The 21,199-nt window shown below is 40.7% G+C and overlaps 1 protein-coding gene and 1 pseudogene across 4 annotated transcripts in view; one reads left to right on the top strand and one right to left on the bottom strand.

Annotated features, from left to right (window-relative positions):
• The window catches only part of LRRC1 (leucine rich repeat containing 1), a 131,257-nt gene that overhangs the window by 89,172 nt on the left and 20,886 nt on the right, over positions 1–21,199 (bottom strand). The window contains exon 2 of one of the 4 annotated variants that reach the window (XM_013045517.2): positions 16,767–16,809. The exons of 1 other annotated variant lie outside the window; for it this stretch is intronic. In XM_013045517.2, coding sequence (XP_012900971.1) covers positions 16,767–16,809 — 43 coding nt within the window. Of the gene's footprint in view, positions 1–14,755; positions 14,984–16,617; positions 16,723–16,766; positions 16,810–21,199 lie in introns of those variants that run through there. 2 more of the 4 variants (XM_013045519.2, XM_045071091.1) reach the window with 2 other exon arrangements.
• On the top strand, positions 2,571–2,679 carry LOC123389536 (annotated as a pseudogene).

Raw genomic sequence — 21,199 nt, 5'->3', positions numbered from 1 at the left:
AGAATACCTCAAAGAATGTGCTTGACAGAATTATTTGTAACTGCCCAAAACTATAAATAACTCAAATACTCATCAATACTAGATTTAACAGAAAAGTATATTCTTTTTTTTTTTTTTTTTTTTTGACAGACAGAGATCACAGAGGCAGGGAGGCAGGCAGAGAAGGGAGGGAAGCAGGCTCTCCACAGAGTGGAGAGCCCAATGTGGGGCTTGAAGATGCTGGGTTCATGACCTGAGCCAAAAGCAGAGGCTTTAACCCACTGAGCAACCCAGGTGCCCCCAGAGAGGTATATTCTTAAAATGAAATTCTACATAGCAATCAAAATGAAAGCTTTTTTACTGTTAGTCATTATAGGAAAGAGTCTTAGAAATAATATTCAGCAAATGAAATTTTCACCAAAAAAAAAAAAGCATGTATGTGTGTGTACACACACATACACAATATATATAAAGTTGAAAACTAAACTACTTTGTTCGGAAATGCACACAGAGGTGGTAAAAACTATAAAGAAAAGTCAAGAAGTGATTTCTGTGAAATTGGGGTAGTGGTAGTGGTATACCTGTAGGTATAAGGGAGAAGACTGACCAGGAAGAACACGTAATGGACTTTTGGAGTCCAAGCAATGTTAAATGTCTCATCCTGAGTGATAGTTACAAGAATTCATTCCATAATTTGTTTTAAGTTACATTTACACCTTGTGCACTTTGCTATATATTTGTTTTATTTCATAGTAGGAACAGTTCTGAAAGCTTTAAACTATTTACTAATCACGAAGGAAAATACTAGACAATTAGCACCAAGGACATCCAATTCTTTAGTTCATCACAGTGAATGATAATGAAAAGGAGTGACATTATACCTGGAGAAGAGGAGAAAGAAAATGACCATAGTGACCAAAAGCAACAGGAGTAATCATCATGCTACAGCCAAAATGATATAGCGACTGGCCTCTGTTAAGGGCCTCTCTGTGCTTGGCCATAAGCTAAGGACTTTACAGGGATTACATTCTTTAATCATCTCAATTTTGCCACCAAGCTGGTACCTACATGTACCAGTTAACTACTGCTGTATAACAAACCATCACAAATTCTAAAACGACATTTTTTTTTTTTTTTAAATTTCTCACATTCTGTGGGTTGGCTGGGCAGTTCCTCTGCTGCTTTCATCTGAGCTCACTCATGCAACCGTTACCATCAGCTGGAAGGTCAGAAAGGCTGGAAGATCCACCCTGGCCTGACTCTTATGGTCTGGCAATTAGAACCAATTGTTAGCCAGAGCACCTCTGTTGTCCACATGGCCTCTGCCCTCTCCCTTATGATACAGTGGCTTCTCTACATGAAGCTCTCCAAGCAGAACTCAAAAGTGGCAAAAGAAGAGACTGCAAGGACTCTTGGGGCCTTGAAATATGCATGCTGTCATTTCAGCCACATTCAGGGGGCTGGAGAATTAGTCTGTCCTGGCAGATGAAAGAAGCAGTAAAAATCACACTGAAAAGAGGCATGATGGGAGACCTGGTAGATGAAATGGTCTACCATAAAATGAGTAGGAGCCTCAGGGATGTCAAAGAAAAACATAAAAACTGGATAGATTATCCTAGAAACTTCTATGCTGGATCACAGAGTAACAACTGTTTAAAGAAAATTTAAACAGAAAATAGAACAATATATTGTACAAACTTTGGCCAAGATTTTTGAGTCATGAGAAAGTTATAGGTAAAGGAAGAAACCCAAGAGATATTCACAGAATAGTGACAGGATTGGCTGTCTGAAGCAGAGAGTTCAAATAATCATATTTTACATCTTGGATCTGAATTTGAAAGAGTTCTAGCAGACACTCAAAAAGGAGAACTACTGATGAAAGAAGCATTAACAAGACTGTGTGTGTGTGTCTGTGTGTCTGTGTGTGGGTGTGTGTCTGTGTTTTGGTAAAGAGCTATGGAATGGGAATGTCCCCAGATGAATCACTTTGTTCCCTTGTTTAAAAAAAGCGGGGGGAGCATAGAATGATTAAAGGGCTTTTTTTAGTTCTAAAAATTATAAGATTGCATTTCAAAATACCTTCAGTGCACCTTAAGAAAAATGAAAATCCTATTAGCACACAATACAACAAGCATGAGGTTAAAAATGCATAAAATTACAAAAAGTAGATTAGTGGTTGCCTACCAAACAGAGAATGACTACTAATGAGTATGGGGTGATGAGGACATTATAAAATTAATTGTGGTAACGGCCGCACAACTCTGCATATAGTAAAAACCACAGTATCATGCACTGTAAATGGGACATCTTTACCATGCACAGGACTGGCAGACATCAATGAAGAAGGAATCCCTTTTGGTGATAAAAGACTAAGCAAGGGGCACCAGGATACCTCATGTAGTCAAATCCCTACAGGGACCAAGGAAGCTAAGTTTTTTATCTCCACTTAACAAATAAGAAAACTGAGGTTTCCACCCTGTTCAGCGGCTTCCCTAGCACTGCTGCTACTGTTAGTCAATAACGTTCTTTAAGGAAAATCCTAAAGCACGATTACATTGGAGGCTCACATAGAGCAAATAAAATGCTCACATAGCTTTGCGCAGTGGCAGTATCACAGCCAATGAGGTTCATCTGAGGCCCAATTACTGCTAATTAAAATGTGCAGGTAACTGACAAAAAACATTTGGGGAAACTATATTTTCATTAGCTAAATAAAACAAAGCCAGGGGAAAGGGGCTTTCAGGCTTGGAAAAGGGTAAGGAGTTAAACTGCGCCAATGCTGTATTTCATCTTGATGAATGAGCTGAAAGGGAAAGGAAAGAGCACGCTAATGAAAGCAGCATGTAAGAGCACATAAGTGGTGTTGCTGCCCACGAGATCTGGGCCAAAAGAGGAGACATAAAAAGAAAGTAATCTGGACAGATGAGAAAATGAATCCACTTCTTGGATCATGGGCAGGGCAAGTAACTGCAGATAAAGACTGACAAAGACATGGAAAGCAGGAGACAGAAATCTGAAACAAGTTTATAATATGATATAGCAAAAGAGCATAGAAAGAAAAAAAGGCTTGGTCCAGTTTCGGGGCACAGGGCTCCAGGACAGTCCTGGTAAAATTCAAAAAGACTAACAACACTGTCTATTCAACCGGCAACTTTTTTTTTTAACCATTTTCAGATAAACTTACAAGGGTATTCAAAAGAAAGTCACAAATACTTAAGAATTTGAAACACCGATTCACAAAATTGAAAGCTTCTATCCAAGCACTATTACATGGGTCAGGTCACAGATACTAAATATGAAATGAGATAAAGGTTTAACTCCTCAATAAAACTAACCACTTCCTCTATAATCTAAAGCAGGAAGAAATCTATTTCCTTGCCCACTTATTTGTCCAAATAAATGAAACATATCACAGGAGAAAAGTCTCCTGTTTTAAAATACAATTTTTTTTAACTGGTTCACAATTCAGCAGCACAGATACCCTTTCTTTGTACAACAAAGAGAAGAATGTGGGCTGTTATACTTACGTGGCCCTTAAAGGTCACAGGTAAATCAAATTTCAGAGAAGGAAATCAGTTTCCCACTGAGTGCTAGGATGTATACTTGAGCATTTACAATAAAGATGCTTACATTTACTTTGCTTAAAATATTTCTCTTTCCAATTTTTCTGTCTTCTGGGCTCCACCAATAATTTTTTGTTCTCCCATTTGTTAACATGTTTGCATGTTTTTGAGCTGCTTTCATATATCATCAAGCTATAACCATTAATGAACCCTAACAAAGGTTATGAGTGCCCTAAGGATATTCATAATACCAAAATACCCACCCCCAACAATTAAAATAGCTCAGGTGTGAATCACCTTGAAAATCATGAAGCCAGGAATGTCTTATTTATTATGCTATGACCAGAAGAGTAGATAAGGCTGGCAGAGGTATTTGCAAGGGTTTAAAGAGAAAATACTGGGGGATGAAGATGAATTAGGTGCGTGCTTCAGCAGCACATATACTATAAGTAGCATAAATTAGAGCAGCACTACTTTACTGAGAACGTGAGTGAGGGGACAAGCCAAGGACATGGAAGGACACGCCAATGGCACAGATGGAGACTTGACAAGACTTGGATTGAGCAGGACCAGCACAGCACAGAGAAGGGTCAAATATAACAATGTGGGGGAAAAGGATCAACGTGAAATGCTACAGGGGAAGGATTAAACATAGGATGGTAGATTCAAGCAATAAACTATTATATGACCATTAAAAATCTTGTTTCTCTACTGGAACTATACCAAAATAAAAAGCTGCTGCACAGCAAAGGAAATCACCAACAAAACAAAAAGGCAACCTATTGAATGGAAAAAGATGTTTGCAAAAATGTATCTGATAAAGGGTTGATATCCAAAACATATAAAGAACTTATACAACTCAACACTAAAAAATATGATTGAAAAATGGACAGAGGACCTGCATATAGACAAATTTTCCCAAAAAAGACATCCAGGTGGCCAACAGTCACATGGCAAGATGCTCAACATCAATGATCACCAAACCACAATGAGATATCACCCCACACCAGTCAGGATGGCTAGTATCAAGAAGACAAGAAGCAACAAGTGTTGGCAAGGATGTGCACTGCTACTGGATTGTAAATTGCTGCAGCCACTGCACGGAGGTTCCTCAATAAATTAAAAATATAAATACCATATGATGCAGCAATCCTACTACTGGGTATTTACCCAAAGAAAATGAGAACATTAATTTGAAAAAATATACGTATCCCTACGTTTGTTTATTACAGTATTATTTACAATTGCCAAGGTATGGAAGCAACATGATCGTCTACTGGTAGATGAGTGGATAAAGACGACATGGTACACACACACACACACACATGGGAATATTTCTCAGCCACAAGGAAGATTCTGTCATTACAACAACATGGGTGGATCTAAAGGGTATTGTACTAAGTGAAGTAAGTCAGAGAAAGACAAACACCATATGACTTCACTTATATGCGGAATCGAAAAAACTAACCAAACAATAACAACAAAACACCAGACTTCTAAATACAGAGAACAAGCTGGTGGTTGCCAGACGGGAGGTAGGCAGGGGCAGGGCAAAAGAGATAAATGGAATTAAGAGGTACAAACTTCCAGTTATAAACTAAATAAGTCACAGGGATGAAAAGTACAGCACAGGGAATAGTCAATAATATAGTAATAATGTTGTACAGTTACAGATTGTGACTACACTAACTATGGTGAGCACCAACTATTGCACAGAACTCTCAAATCAGTACATTATATACCTGAAACTATAATACTGTATGTTAATTACACTTCAATAAAAAATGTGTAAGTCATGTGTCTGAGGAATATTGAATAACACAAATACATGTGTTCTAGGGTTATCAAAAAGAATTTAAAATTGTATATATGGTATAGTTCCTATTTTGGTTATATGTAATAGGAATTTCAGGGAAAACCCTTCTTTCTTTTAGTTTAAACTCTAGGTACTTAACATACAGTGCAATATTGGTTTCTGGGCAAAAATTACTTTAAAAAGGTATATCTTCTGGGGAAAAAAAGAACTTAAACTCCATGATTTATGATCATTCTTATGTCTTGATGTTTTGTATCAGAGAAAGCCAAAGATTCTATTTATCTGAAGAGTTGCTTTTCCTTCAAACTTGAGCCAACTGTATCTTCAAGCAAAACTTGAAATCAGTTTACATACCAAAACAGTTCTTCCAAGAGAAGTCAAAGAAATATTAAATTAAGTTTTATTAAAATGGGCCTTATATTTTGGCACAGGATATTCGATAAAGTTGAATTTTTCATATATTGTACTCAGGAAAGCATTACATGACTCAAATGGAATAAAATGTGTTTAGTGGACGTTCTATCTTGGATTCAAGACAATTTATGCACACTAGTAGCATTAATAAGCACCACATATATACGTAATGGGCCTAGCTGATACAGAGTTTTGAAATGCAGAAAAAGATGTTCGAATAAGATGTAGTCCTTACTCTCAACGGACATCAAGGAGCTGACATAAAACCAATGGCTTAAACTACAAGGGAGAAAAAATGAAAATCATAATAAATGAGGCACAAAATGCTACAAAAGGATAAATGCCTCTTGTCATAAACTACATGTTATGTTCTTTCAGGTTAAATTTTTAAAAGTCAACTAGGGTGTTTTATGGTCAGTCACGCCACACCAATAAGAAAATCAACATGGGGGCTTAAGTGGGTAGGAGAAGAATCAATGAAACAAGATGGGATTGGGAGGGAGACAAACCATAAGTGACTCTTAATCTCACAAAACAAACTGAGGGTTGCTGGGGGGAGGGGGTTTGGGAGAAGGGGGTGGGATTATGGACATTGGGGAGGGTATGTGCTTTGGTGAGTGCTGTGAAGTGTGTAAACCTGGCGATTCACAGACCTGTACCCCTGGGGATAAAAATATATGTTTATAAAAAATAAAAAATTAATTTAAAAATGAAAAAAAAAATCAAAAATTCCTATGAATCAGATTCCTTTGAAAGGTTCCTATGAATCCATTCATAAGAATGGATTATTCAGGGGCGCCTGGGTGGCTCAGTGGGTTAAGCCTCTGCCTTCGGCTCAGGTCATGATCTCAGGGTCCTGGGATCGAGCCCCACATCGTGCTCTATGCTCAGCAGGGAGCCTGCTTTCTCCTCTCTCTCTGCCTGCCTCTCTGCCTACTTGTGATCTCTGTCAAGTAAATAAATAAAATCTTAAAAAAAAAAAAAAAAGAATGGATTATGGATTATTCAGGGAAATGTTGAGAAGACTGTTTCTGAATTTTCCCAGGAAATACATCAACATGTGGATCGGCAAGCAGTTCTTCTGAAGTACCAGGCTCAGCTAAGAAAAAAGATGGGCAACACCGATGCGTCCTTACCTTGGAAGCAGAGATGATCTTGAACTGCCCGTGACTTACTGTTTCTTGTCTCCTGAACATTAAATGGACACCCTCCCCAGCGAACATTTGATCTTTCCAGACAGCAAGAAAGAAATGGAGGGATTCAGTCACTGACATGGTATTTCAAAAATTAATCTGAGTTACCAAAGTGTGATCATTCAAGAATGGACCGTAATCTTCTAAGGCAACATTTAACAGCACTTTAGTGTGTACTTATTTATCGAGAGATCTTAAAGGGCTGGGGGAAGGGTCTCACTAACCACTTAGCACATACGGCATTTGGGCATCCTGCAGCCATGCACCCATCTCCAACCAACTGCAGCATGGCTTACGAGGGAGCCCTGCAGCAGCCATCAGGATGTTACTATATTTATTTGGGAGAGTGAGTTTCAAGGAATTGCCAGGGTCCTTTTCCAAAAGAGGCGGGAGTGTATCACCAAGCCATAAAATATAGCAAACATTAAAAGAACAAATAACCCAAGCATCCAGACGCAGACCTACTGAAGTCTCATGGGACTCCAAATAATTTAAATGTGTGACTTGATCTCTGCATAGGCTAAGAGGTCACTGTTAGGCCCTAACCAGATTCGGGCATTTAGAAACATGATGATCAATTTAATAGTGGAGAAGGGTTTTAATTGCCCTAAAACATTTTCTACATATTCTAGATACATATGAGCTACCACATACATTTTGGCGTTTCTAGAATCATATTTTAAGATTAAAATTGTGTAATGAAGTAATTTTAGTCGAAGACTGTCCCTCTACCTAGACACGTTTGCCTTCCAAAGTGTTTATAGCTCTTCTAAGAGCAGCCTTGCATCGTTAAAATAGTCCTCTCTGATTTAAATTTCTCACACACACTAAATTCACACAGTTTCCTACTGGCTGACCAAAACAGTTGTGAAAAGCAAGATGGAAAAAACTGAGAGTAGACTCCCTAGCAACTCACAAACAGTTATGCAAAAACAAAACAGAGCTCATGCTGATCGCTACATTTTCACCCCACAAACTGAACTAAATATTAAATTCTAATATTAATCCAGATGAAGAACCACAAACACAAGGCCTAATTTTGAAAACTTTCTGAATCGCCCTACTGTTTAAGGAACAAGAGAAACCATTAGTGTCCAACTGATTCTGCTCAACTCCCATGGTCTGCAGTTACCCCTCATCAAATGCTAAAGCCTAACAAGTCTGCTTTCTTTGTGGCGAGGAAAGGAAAAGCTCTCTCAGAGCTGCATCTTTAAGCTGCTCTTTCTGAGATTCTTTAAATTTTATTTTTACTGTTTACCAGCAAACTTAGTAAGAGGCCAACCTGACATTCCTGGTGCTCATTTAATGTAAGGATATACACCTCAACACACACACACACACACACACACACACACACAAAGGAATGTACCACAGTGCTACATGGTGGCCTATAGGCCACACAAGGAACCACTCCATTTGCTAACCACAGCATCCATCTAAGGACACGGTTCTTTCATTGTGACGAAGCTCTTTAAAAACTTTCTGTCAGTGGGCTTGTATGGATGACCAGCTGGCTCCCTGGGATGAAGGCCACAAACCAAGCACTTATTCATTCAGAACATCACCCCCTCAGGAGTTCTCAAGAATCAGAAATCTCTTTGTGACATGAAATCAGCAAGAACAGCTTAGAAACATTCAAGAAAAAAGGAAAGGTAGGAATCCTAAAGGAAATGAAGAATCCCAAAATAAAGTATGAGGGACAACAGCTTTCCTTCCATTCCTAGACCTCCAGGAAATAACCAACAGCTCCAAGCATCCAGACAAAATTCCATGAACCCGGCTCCATACAATGTCGTGAGGAGTTCTGGGTTCCCAGACTTCTGTGCTACTGGCCCCGCCTCCTGTTCCCAGCTGAGTCGAGCTTTCTATCCAGATACCTATAATTCATTTTTCTGTGTTGTGGCTCACTATCCCATATCATCAGCACCAATGGGGGTTGGCCCTGACCTGGTACCACTGCCCCCTTTTCTCCCTGGAAAGCACCTTCCACAGTCTGGCAATCCTGAGGAATGACTCATCAAGGACTTCTTTGAAGAAAGAATATCTCCTATGCATGGATTAAAGCAATTTAAAATTAAAATGCTACATTATGAGAGCCGACTTCGACAAGTCTAATTTCAAAAACTTTCCAACACAACTTTTTACAAAAGCAGCTCTCAAATAATGAGAAACGCTTCCAAAGTGGTAGGTACTAGTCTACATACATAATGTCACTTACTCCTTTAACTCTGAGCCAGGCGACCACTTTAATTTCACAAATAATGAACCTGGACCACAGAGAGTTTACATCCCTGGACTCAGTTTACAGAGGTGTGTCCACCTGTCTACTGTAAACAGTAGGGCCAAGAAGCACGGTGGAATCCAAGGTCTGTAATCCCAATTCCCTGATTTACTGGTTGGTTGTGTGAGTTCAAATGAGTTGCTTTGCCTATCCATGCCTCGGCTTCCTCAACAGTAAAAGGGGGTAATAAAAGCTATAATCTCTCTCTCACAGAACTGTAGGGATAATTACATGAGTGAATGCAGGTTAAGCGTTTAGAACAGTGCCTGGCATGCAAGAAATGTTTAATAAATGTAAGCTACCACTACTCTTAGGCCACCACATTCACACACCCTCCTCTATATCCAAGTTAGTGAGACTCTTCAAATCTAAGACACTCAGATCCAATTAGACGTCCTGCTGCCTTTGGAGTGTATGGTTAGGATGGAGCTCAATGCTGAACAAGAATCATGCCAATACAAGACTTTTTTTAGACTTCTTTCTTTTTAGACTTCTTTCATTTTCGAAAGGAGAGAAGGACCACAAACAAAAAGTCATTATACAAATAAATCAAGAGATGGCTAGGTGGCTGGAGCCCAAAGCTTAAAGCGCCTCAAGAAGAGACCGTAAGTACTAGCCAGCAAGTCCAGTAACCCACATGCAACCAAGTACTCAAGCTACTATGCAAATACAGCAAGTAAATTCAAAACAACTGTTTCATCAAATCATTCATCATAATCAAATCATTAAAAACAAAATAAAGCAGAAAAGTAAACTGAAACAAGAAAGGGCTGTATGGATTTCGGGGAAGCTCAGAGTGTGCAAAGCAAGTCAAGACTCAAGGTGGATCTGACCTGGGCACAAACAGAACACAGGGTGGGAAGGGAGGGCTGGGACGCCCTATCACGAGGAAGATGCTGTGTGCATCGGAGACTTCTGGGCAGCCCACAGCTCAGCTCACCAGCTCTCCTGGGGGGTAGCCTGCCTGGTTCGGCACTGCAGGGGGCTGCGCTGAGGCAGGATTCCTTCAGTCCTGGTCCTGCAACTAGATCCCTGGGCTTCCTTTCCAGTGCCAACAGCCTTTGATTTTAACTATGAAAAAGGAAGGAAGGAAAGCAGGTGACACCAATTATCCATGTTGCTTTTCGTTGGCCTTTAAACGAGAGCTTCCAACTCTCAATTGGGTTATGTTCCAAACACTCATTTGTAGGTCACAGACGGAAGCTAGGAACACACACCCATATGCATAGAAACAACATTACTTGCCATGATTAAGCTTTCAAGTGAGCCTGGAAGTCTACTCGACCCATAGCAGTATAAATGTGTCTTCTCAAAAGTTTCCAAGGGCTGTCCACTAGTCCCAGAACAGAGTACAAACTCCTTCTTAATCTCTATTCAGAGAACCCTTAACCTGGGCATATTCTATATTACCCACCATCAAGGTTTTTGTAGGTTTTGACAACTTATAAACTGCCTTCTTCTGTGTCATGCCACCAAAGAACCAGCCAGTGAGCAATCAGTCATTACGAACTGAACTTTAGAAAGGCAACATGGCCCTTCAGGCCACACCTGCATGCAGCCTCTCTGGCTGCCAGTCCAGTGTCCTGTCCGATCTACCTTCTGCCCCACAACTGCCCTCATGGTCGTTCTAAGGTCAGCTGCCACACCCACAGACCCGTGCACCCCACTTCTAGCCCCAGTGACTCACCTGCTATGCATCAGCCTTCCCTGTTCCAAACACCCTTTTCCGGCTATCAACATCTTACTCAGCCTTAAAATGCTACACCCTCTCGGAAGCTTTTCTACCCTATCACCCGGGCAAAATTCAAACCATTCCTCAGAACATTTTGTCCGTGCTCTTCCACTAGGTGAATAAGCCTTTGGGGTATTACACACCACCATGCCCCTCGGAACACCTACCACAGCTCGGCTACACAATAAATACTCGACCTGAGGTTGTCCGTGAAGTGGCCTAACACTATTTTGGCTGTTTTTTTATTAAAATACTTACTAGAAAATGAATGCTACATCTTAATTCAGGATACTTAGAGCCTATCTATGCTCTGTAAGCAACACTAGCCCCACACCCACAACCTCGAGTCAGGAAAACAGGGGGGAAGGGAGGAGCGGCTTTTGTGTCAGAATGGAGAGAACCAAACCATCCAAATTTTAATAATTACTGGGGCATTTATTAAGCATGGATTCCTAGGTCCCACCTCAGACCTAGTCATTCACCATCTTCAGAATAAAGGGCTTGGGGATCTGAGAGTTTAACAAGCACTCCCAGTTAACTCTTTTGATCAAGTAAATTTTGGGAACACTAGCTTTGACTACTGGGTCTCCAACCTGGCTACAGGTTAGAATCACCGAAGTATGCCTTCCCTGAGGTAGAGTCAGGGTTAAACCATGCATTCATTACAGGGATGATAGAGTCCCCAAGAGGATGACAATTAATGGTGGGGTAATTTTAAAAGTCTTACCTATGACAATGGTCTGGGTTCACAGTACATCTGTGGTATTAAAATTTCATGATGGAAGGTGCAATTAGCCAAAGAAGCTCCTGTGGGGGAGAGGGTGGGGGTTATACCCGAACACGCACACGTGTGCACATGCAGCAGAGTGTCACCAGGCGGCAGAGGCAGCCCCAGATGAAAAAGAATAGTCATACAGATGAGCCAGGAGAAGAAAGGCAACTGTGATCATGCCCTTCCTCTGCCTGAAACATCCTTCAGGATGTTAGCCAGGAAGTTAATCCAAGGGGTAGAAGCCAGCAATAACCAGAGAAGGAGAATGGAAAAACATAGGCAATAAAAAAGTATATACCATAAGAAACCAGAAAGTAGAACAACAAAGTATAAAAAGTCCTACTTTTAGAATAGCTTAAAGACAATTCAGTTTATGGTCCTAAAAGCTGGGCTATCTCCTGTCCCCCACTTGCCCCAGCAAACCAGTTCTTAGCATAAGCCTCAGGTTCCAAGACTCCATCCTCAGAGAGTCTGAGCCTGCACTGGGGCTGATGCACTTTCATTTATAAAGTTCCCCAGGTGATTCTACTGAGCAGCCAAGTTCTGGAAACACGATTCTAGACCTGCTTTTATAAACAAATAACACAGCTCCCTTCCTCTTCATAAAGGTCTTCCATCTCCCCACCCACTGCTGCTCTATTTCTGAATGCTGACTCAGTACAACTTTTAATGCTATTTGGCAAAAAAATTCTTTGTTTCTAAAGCCACTATGAACTTACCCTGTTTCTATACCTCCAGGGACAGAAAGCATACCTATAATGTTTATAAGACTCCCTATTTTCCACACCAAAGACTTGTCTGCCAATTCCCAGTGTTAATTTTTAAAACAGCAGCAGTAGAGAGAGTTCGCTGAATAAGAGAGGTTGAGCCTAACATGGCATCCAGATTCCACGGCCTAAGAGGACCAACCAGCTGCCCAAAGTAGCAGGCTCCTATATAAGTATATTTTTAAGGCAAGGCAGCCAAATTTTAGAACCTGGTCACTTTTCAAACATTTCTTCCTCCGTGTAGACCCATGAAACTTTACAACCAAAGTGTATTCCTCCCCCATTACATATTCAAGATTTGGAAGCTACTACTATCATGAAGCATTCCTAAAAACCACACAAATCAAAAGTGTAAGGAAAACTTCACACATCTTCTCCATGTATGGTTGCCAGGCAAAAGTGAGTACTTGCCAGGATACCAGACCATGCTCAGTACAGAGTCACCAGAACAGCAAAGCTAGTGATAAGAGTTGGTCACAACCTGTGAAGAGCTGAAAGTGGGTCAGGAGAGAAGATTTGCAGGGAATGTCAAATGGCCTCTAAATATTCGAAGGCTTGTCACACGATCATCAAAGGATGAGACTTGTTTGGTATGGCCCAGGGGCAGGAAACTTAAGTCAGAAAAATGTCCCTCTATAAACTGAGCTAAAATGTGACAGGGTCCTGAGAATACAGTGAACCCTCAGTGTAGGCACAGCCCAGAGGACTACTTTGTATGGTTTTATGAAGCAAACTGATAAATCCGATGGACAATTGATCTAGAAAGTGTCTTTCTGACCCTAAGATTCTACAATCACTATTTCCCTACCATAATCTCCTCCTCCCACTCAAAATCCACCAAGGTTCTTAGATAACAGTTTGTGATATGCACTCTGGCCTACAATTACCTAGTACCAAGTCCAGTATTTGCAAGAAGCAGCAAAGCAATCTACAGGTTATCTGGGGTCAGAAGACAGCATCCAAAATTCATGTCAGAACATGATGTCACATCCCTTGGAGAAAAAGAGGAAACACTGACGAAGTCAGGTAGCAAAAAAACAGCACTACTTTCCTTGAATACTGGACGGAGGGAGAAAAGAGTGTGGCAAGACAGCATCATTGACTTGGCTTTTTCATGAGGACAAATGCTGCGATACATTCTTTATGGAAGGATTCGCATCCTTCCTTATGAGTTATAAAGAATTTTTAAATATGGAATTTTAATTGATTCTTATTAATAATATTTTCTATGCTAACAGAAGCCCCTTGTCCTATTTTTAAATTTTTTTTTTAAGATTTTATTTATTTGACAGACAGAGATCACAAGTAGGCAGAGAGGCAGACAGAGAGCGAGTAAGGGAAGCAGGCTCCCTGCTGAGCAGAGAGCCAGATGCGGGGCTAGATCCCAGAACCCTGGGATCATGACCCGAGTCGAAAGGCAGAGGCTTTAACCCACTGAGCCACCCCGGCGCACCCCCCCCCCATTTTTAAATTTTAAAAATAAGCCTCCTAGATGAGAACATTGAGAGTGGGAGAGACATTTCTGAGTGAAGTGCCGAAATGTCTCAGACAGAGAACAAATGACCATTGCTTTAACTCTGATCGTAATGAGGATCAGGGAAGATGGAGAGTTCAGGAAACCTTAAAAGTCTGAACTTGGGAGATGCATTCTAGCATCCAATCTATTTTCGTGTCTTTGTGATGGCTGAGCTGGAAGAGCCAAAGGACACATCATATAATAGGGTTTGCTCAAACACCGCTTCTAGCACCTAAAAGGCTCACCCTCTAACTGGGCTCAGCCTTCCCTACAGATAGGAATGAGTTCATACCTCCCTGGAATATACATGTGGGTTAAATGTCTACAAGAACAAGACACCACAGAGAAGTGTATTCCCCATGAAGCCATTGTTCCGTTGCATTATGAAGAACCATATAGTACCAGGACCCAGAATGGAAAAAATGGAAGGAGAATTCAGTTACAGTCAAGGAGATCTCAATACTTTGCCAGCCACAGGGAGGAGGCCATTTGTCTGGTAATCCTGAGCGAACCACAATCAAAATGTGAACCAACTGCTTCACTGTCCATGCATCTAGTAGGACCTGGCTATCAGCCTGGCCACCCTACAAGCACTGAAAACTTGCCCTCCCTGGCAACCTCGAGGAAGACATGCTTTCACTGCTCAAAGTCATTACTTAGGAGAATAATGGAAATACCAACAACATTCCGGACTACAGAAAGACTGATAGAATAAGCCTCACCTGATTTTGCCTTGACCTCTTCCATTCCAAGGGTGTACTTGAATGAGTGAGCTTTCACTAGCTTTTCATGGGCCTTTATTTTAGTGTTGCCCATCTGTTTGAACACTCAAGAGGCAAGTTTTAACCACATTCTTTGGTCTCTCTCTGGCATCGGAGCCTTTGCTATTGCTGTATCCTCCCCAACTCCTCTGCAATTTTCTTCCCTCGATTGCTATGTTCTTCTTGTCAAGGATCTGTACTCTTTACTGGCCACCTGACATTTTAACAGTGGATGAGCTATTCTTACAGGACCTAGAAATATACAGCTGGGGTAGGAACAAAGAGAAAGTGGTATTTCAATTCATGACAAGTGCGGTAATTATATTTCCTGTAATAAATTTATTTCAAAATAATCACTGACAAAGCCTAAGCACTTTTGATTGGCCCCATTCAAAAGAGGAGGGAAGGAAACAATCATATATACCATATATATTTTAAAATTTTTTAAAAAGCCTAGCATTAGAAAGCAGAGCATTAACCTTGACGTGTTTCCAAAGTCAATCTTGCAATGCAGTGTTAATAACATGGGCCAGAGCAGTTAACTGAAAAAAAACCTCCTTTCCAGCCATCTTTAGTAGGGCATGAATCTGCATAGAATCTGGGAAAGGTTACCAAGGCACAATAACCTGAGAAGGAGTAAAGAGAATGTATTAAAAAGGAAAAAGCAAGAGATTATTTCTCAGATAGTTACCAAGACCATCCCATATTCTCAGAGTAGAGGAGATACAAAACAGAACAGTACCACCATCATAAATTGTGTGCCCCTCAAAAAGCAGTGGGAGCTCTCAGTGACAGGTACAATGGAGTCTGCGAGTGACAGGTACAAAGGCGAGTCGGGTGACTCAGCCTTTAGGCAGGGAAGGCATAGGGCTGAGAGTCCAGGATACTTGGAGGGGTGCTCAAAAACGCTTTATTGTCTTTGAAGGTGAAAAGGGAAAAAATGGATAAAGTAACAATGAATCCAGCCTGAATTTTATTTGTCTATCACAAACACAAAATATGACCAATAATAATTTTATGGGGGAAGGGGCCCACAAAAGCAAAGTGCCCATGCTAGAGCCCAGGAGAGCTGTATCCACCTCTGCCTGTAGAGAAAAAGCAAATGCTAGAGAGTTTCTTGGGTCTGAGGCAGGCATGTGAGAATCTACAGGGCATTCAAGTGAGGCACAGCATTAACACAAATGATTTTCCATAGTGAAAGCTCAACAGTGAACTCTATTACAAAGTAAAGAAAAAAAATAACTTGCTTTCAATTGTTCAAAGAAAGCGTGGTGCAAGTGACAGATTCTTAAGTGTTCTCTAAATGACAGAAGATAAGCTCTGACACCGGAAGATCAAGTAAGTTAACAGAGCCTGAAGGAGATCCTTCTATGTAATAATAGCATTGACCTTCTAGTGCGTTGCCTTGTTCTTTTCCCCTACTCACTTCTGTTTCACTTTAAAACTGTCTTCTTACCAAACTGTGATTGTACTCTATGTACAATTCAATGTCTTGCCCTTTTTTTTTTTTTGCATATTATATCAGAATAATTTCCTAAGTCCCTCAACAGAACATCTGGAATGCACCAATGTCTGCGTATGCACCTCTTACGGTTTCCTAGACAAAATGCCAAAGGATAAAATGGAGGGACTCAAGGCTGGTTCAACAATCAAAGTCAACCCAAAGCATGCTGACTAATGGGCTCATTAGCTACCTGTTGGACCGACTACAGGGCTATGACCCAGGTTTTAACTAATGAATTTAAGACACTGATACTCATCAGCAGAGTGCCTACTATGTGCAAAACTGCACTACATGCTTTATACACATGGACTCACCTTACCCTCATAAAAAGCTTGTGAGACAAAGATTTTCCCATTTTATACCAAGGGAAGAGGATAGGGATGGAAGTTCAAGGAAGCTGACGATCTGCTGAAGGTCAAAACTAGCACACAGCAGAAGAGACATCTCAGTTCCGTCTCCAGCTCCTACCTTCTTTCCATTTGATGGCACTTTTATTCCACTTTCAGGGTTCCTGAAACGAGTCAGTAAGTTGTATAAAAATCAGATGGAAGAGGATCTCTTTAAAGGCAGTTATAGAGCCAATGTGCTAATCTAACAAGATTAAATTGAGCCCTGAGAAAAGCAGTCTTACAACTGGATCCAAGGAGACTAAAATTCTGTACAGAATGATGGAGACCTGACCCCAAATCAGCATGCATGAACAAAACTTGGGGATGGCTTTACCTAGAAAGCTCAGCGTTGATTCTAAGAGTTGCATAACCAAAGGTATACACACTAACTAAACTATAAGCTCACTATGAATCCAATAGCTACATATGCATATCTATATGCTTTAGGACTACATTCATAAAAATATTATGCCCAGACTGAAAGAAGTGACAGTTTTTTGCCCTGGGCTGGTGTATCTTCTCTGGGGATCACATTCTACAAAGTTTTGGCAAAAAATAACATCTCTACAAAAGCATAACCAGGTAAATTAAATGGACTGGAAATTTTTTTTTTTTTTTTTTGAGTATGAGACTAGATGGAAGTGTGGGTAGGGCTGACTCAAGGACAGAGAGGACAGTGGCTTACATTCCTTCAAACACACAGAGCCCCCACTGACCTCACCCTTCCATCTGACTTGACATTTCTTTGGCCCACGCAGTGGAGGGTTTGCACTCCTTTACAGATACATGAACAGATAAAGTACCTTCCCAATCCAGGCCTAAAATATTGACGATTCTGCTAACAGCAATTTAGACTTCTCCCCCACAGCTTACTTCATATCCACTCCAGTCATCATTCAGGCACTTCTGTGAAGAAAAGGCAGGGACGCCATTTCTTCAAGTACTTTTCAAGGCCCTGCTGAATGACATCCACCTCCCACTCCTTCCTGCCAGAAGCATAAATCCAGGGAAGGATAAGAAGATAAACGTGACTGGCAACAAAGGGGCGTGCTGAGACGTAAACCCGGAAAAGCTATCTGAACATCGGTTCTGCAAACTGCTTTTGCCTTATTAACCCTCATCATCTCAGCACTTCCACCTAACTCATTTTTCCAGCACAACACCCCAGTCACCATCTGACTCTTAACTGCCTCCGTCTTCTATGGCTCTCAGCAATTCTTTCCTTTGATCTTCCAGGGCTTTAACCTGGCCTCTGATCATTCCCCAAGCTGGTCACCGCTGCCTCTTCCCCAGTCTCTCCGCCCAGCAGTGCAGCTGGCTGGCGAGTCCTCCCTGGTGCTGCTCACTGCCCCTGGAGGGGTCTGTGTCCTCCCAGATGGCTTCAGACCCCACATGTGCTGCACAGAGCCTTTAGCTGCCCTAGGTGAGTTCTGATGCTCTGCCTCAGATGACTCAGACCTCAGAACATAAGAACACTGATGAAATAGGATTAAGTGAGGACTAAAGTACCCACTGCCACTTCCTAGAAGTGAAAGGAAGTAAATCTGGCAAATCACTTGTATGACCACGATGCTGACTCCACCAGGAAAGATTCAAAGGCATGTTCAAAAAGGAAGAAACAATTTAGGAAGTATTTCTGATTCCTCCCTTCTCTTTCTCCATGCTCATCACATCACACATAAACATGCAGACACATGGTCACTTAGAGTTTATCACTGTTCTGTTAAAAAGAGTTACTGTGCAAAGCAACCTACACCTTTCTTTTCTTACAAAACAATGTATCGAGAAAGATCCTCCATGACAACTAAGGAATAAAGCTCTACCTCATCTTTGTAAGGATTGTACAAGACTCATGGCACATTTGCATCATGATTTATTCCACCATTTCCCTGACAGCATTCATTTTATTTGCTTTTCCTTCCTCCCCAACCCCCCTGTTCATTTTTTGTTTGTTTGTTCTTTCGCCACCACAGGAATGCATTAATAAAAATCCTTCCATATATATCTTGACACACTGGTATTTCTATTTTTAAAACAGAATGCCATGGAATTGCTGGGCTTGATTTTTCAATTTTAAAAGATATTGCTGAAATGGCTTCCAAAAGGGCTATTTCACTCATATATCTACCATTGCCCTACATCCCAGAAGCAGCCTTTTAAAAGATCACTTGTATTAATGCTTGTATATCCACGACTATCTCTGGAAAGATACAAAATAATAGAAAAGCAGCTTTCTGGTCTGAAGAGAAGTACAGGCCTAGGGAAAAGGGAAGGGATACCCACTATCCACTACACACACTTTCTTCATTGGCTTAATATTTTACCATGTGCCTGTATTACAGGTTCAAGATATAAAATGCTCTTTAAAATATTAGTAGACATTTCAAAGAAAATAAGCATTATCCTTACAGTATTGACTCCATGCAACTAAATGTTGTTAAGTTAAAATAAATGGAATTTGGTTTAAATGATCCTTTTGGAATACCTACGTTACTCTACATTTTAGGGACATAAAAATTACAGCCCCTTCCCTCAAGGAGCTCCGAGTCCAGGAAAGATAAAGACCCGTGAGCGGCATCTGCAATGCCCAGGTGGCAGCTTAGATGCTCAGGGTGAAAGACGACTTTAGGTTTGCTCGGGAGCCAGGAACTGGCATGCAACTGAGGTGTTAGACAATCACCACCTCTGGTTTACAAGAGACTTTTTTCTTCTGCCTCTTTAAATGTTTCTGTATTTGTCAGTTTCAAAATGGGCATCAATATCACTCCCACAGTCAGGGCCAGAAAAAAAAAGGCACTCCCGCCCCAAATTCAATTGCCAGTATCAAAAATGTTAACCCAAATGAAATTTTTTTAGCTTTAAAGTTAAAGCATTAATTAAAATCCTGGCTATCTCTTTTTGTCTTAACTAATGTGCTACCACGTTTTTAAAAAGGAAGACAGCTGGATTTTTAGAGGACACTCAGGCTGTGTCAGATTGCCCGGCACATGAGAAAGCATTCACAAGAAGTAGTGCAGGAATAGGAAAGAAGAGGTGTCATTGTGTCCCTTCTCCTTCCCTCTAGTCTGCATGAGGTTATTTACAAAGAAAAGATTTAGTTTACAAAGTATCCTGGAAAATATTTAAAATCTTGAAAGCATTTAAAAATCTTATCCTTGGGAATAAGGAACTGTAATATGCTATTTATATATCCTACTGTAGTAAAGCTATATTCAAAAGCATTAACAAGTTTAGCATTACTTTGATTTTGGTAATTCAAAACGAACATAAAAAGGCTTTTCACAGATTTCTATAGTCACAAGGAACTTAGAATTTCCATCTCTGATTTCTCCTTCCCCACATGTTTCCTTTCTTAAGATTCAAGGACCTGCAGGGAGAGATATCATGGGGATCAATTCCTAAAACAAGTCTATATCTTCGGTTAGGTATCAAACAGAAGCATTACCATATAATAAGAACACAGACCTAACATCTATTTTGTAGTCCAAGGCTAAATTATCCTGAATATAATTACCATCCCAAGAATGAGGAAACATACCAAACAAGAAAAAAAAGTGCCCTTTGGTACCATGCTCACCATAATTTGCATGCTAAAAATATCTAATAGCCCAGCGTCAAAGGCAATGAAGACTAAAGCCTCTTTTACTTTAAAACTGCTTCGAAACTTGAATTACATTAGACACACCTTCATGCATTTGCCAAAAGAACTCACGTTATAAAAGCAGAACTTTCAATTAAAATTTTAAATGATTAGCAAGAAAAGAATGCAGAGTTGTTCCACTTCAAAAGTTACAAAGGGGAGATGAAAACGAAAAGCAGCAACATGCTTAGGTACTTGTTAAACCTGCTTAGATCGGGATACAGGAAGTGTTTTGTTTTGACAGCACCATGGGCCAAAACCAAGGCATTATTTTTCAGTGCTAGCATTAAAAACAAATAAAAATAAAACATGTTGTAAAAAGTGGCCTGCCTGTCTTTCCGGAAGATCAAGATCATGTTGGCCAAGAGGAAACATTTCATGGGGACCACTGACTGTGCACAGGGCACCCCGTCTTCACGTTCCTGTGGTCACAGGAGAAAGGGAATTTAACCTAGATTTGTCCATTGAAAACTGACACATTCATTTCCCTGTATGTGGAACAAGCACAGGCCAAATGTATCTTCTGGAGAGTCCCTGTGCCTTGGCAGGGCAGGTCTACAGACAACCGTCACCATGTTTCAGTGACCTGAGGGGAGAGGATGAGACTTGAGCAAGGCCTCAGAAACAGCTCCTGAGGACACTCTCAGCTGTGTGTGTATGTTGGGGGAGGGGGTGGTATATGTGTGTACACGCAAGTACATAGGAGGAAGAAGCCCTAAGGTACAGTGTAAAACAAGAGACAGGCAAATCTCAGGTTATGAACTTGGAATTACAGGCTGTGCCAAAAACAGCAGCATGAAGCAGAACAAAGGGGCTGCCATCACCCATGTGCCCCACAGAATACTGGACTCTAGAACACAGGAGAAAGCACA

The sequence above is a fragment of the Mustela putorius genome, unplaced genomic scaffold (assembly GCF_011764305.1).
Source record: "Mustela putorius furo isolate JIRA1106 unplaced genomic scaffold, ASM1176430v1.1 tig00003983_pilon_pilon_pilon, whole genome shotgun sequence".
In the NCBI taxonomy this organism is placed as follows: Eukaryota; Metazoa; Chordata; class Mammalia; order Carnivora; family Mustelidae; genus Mustela; species Mustela putorius.
The sequence above is the reverse complement of the archived record's forward strand: the minus strand, read 5'-3'. Positions and strand labels throughout refer to the sequence as shown.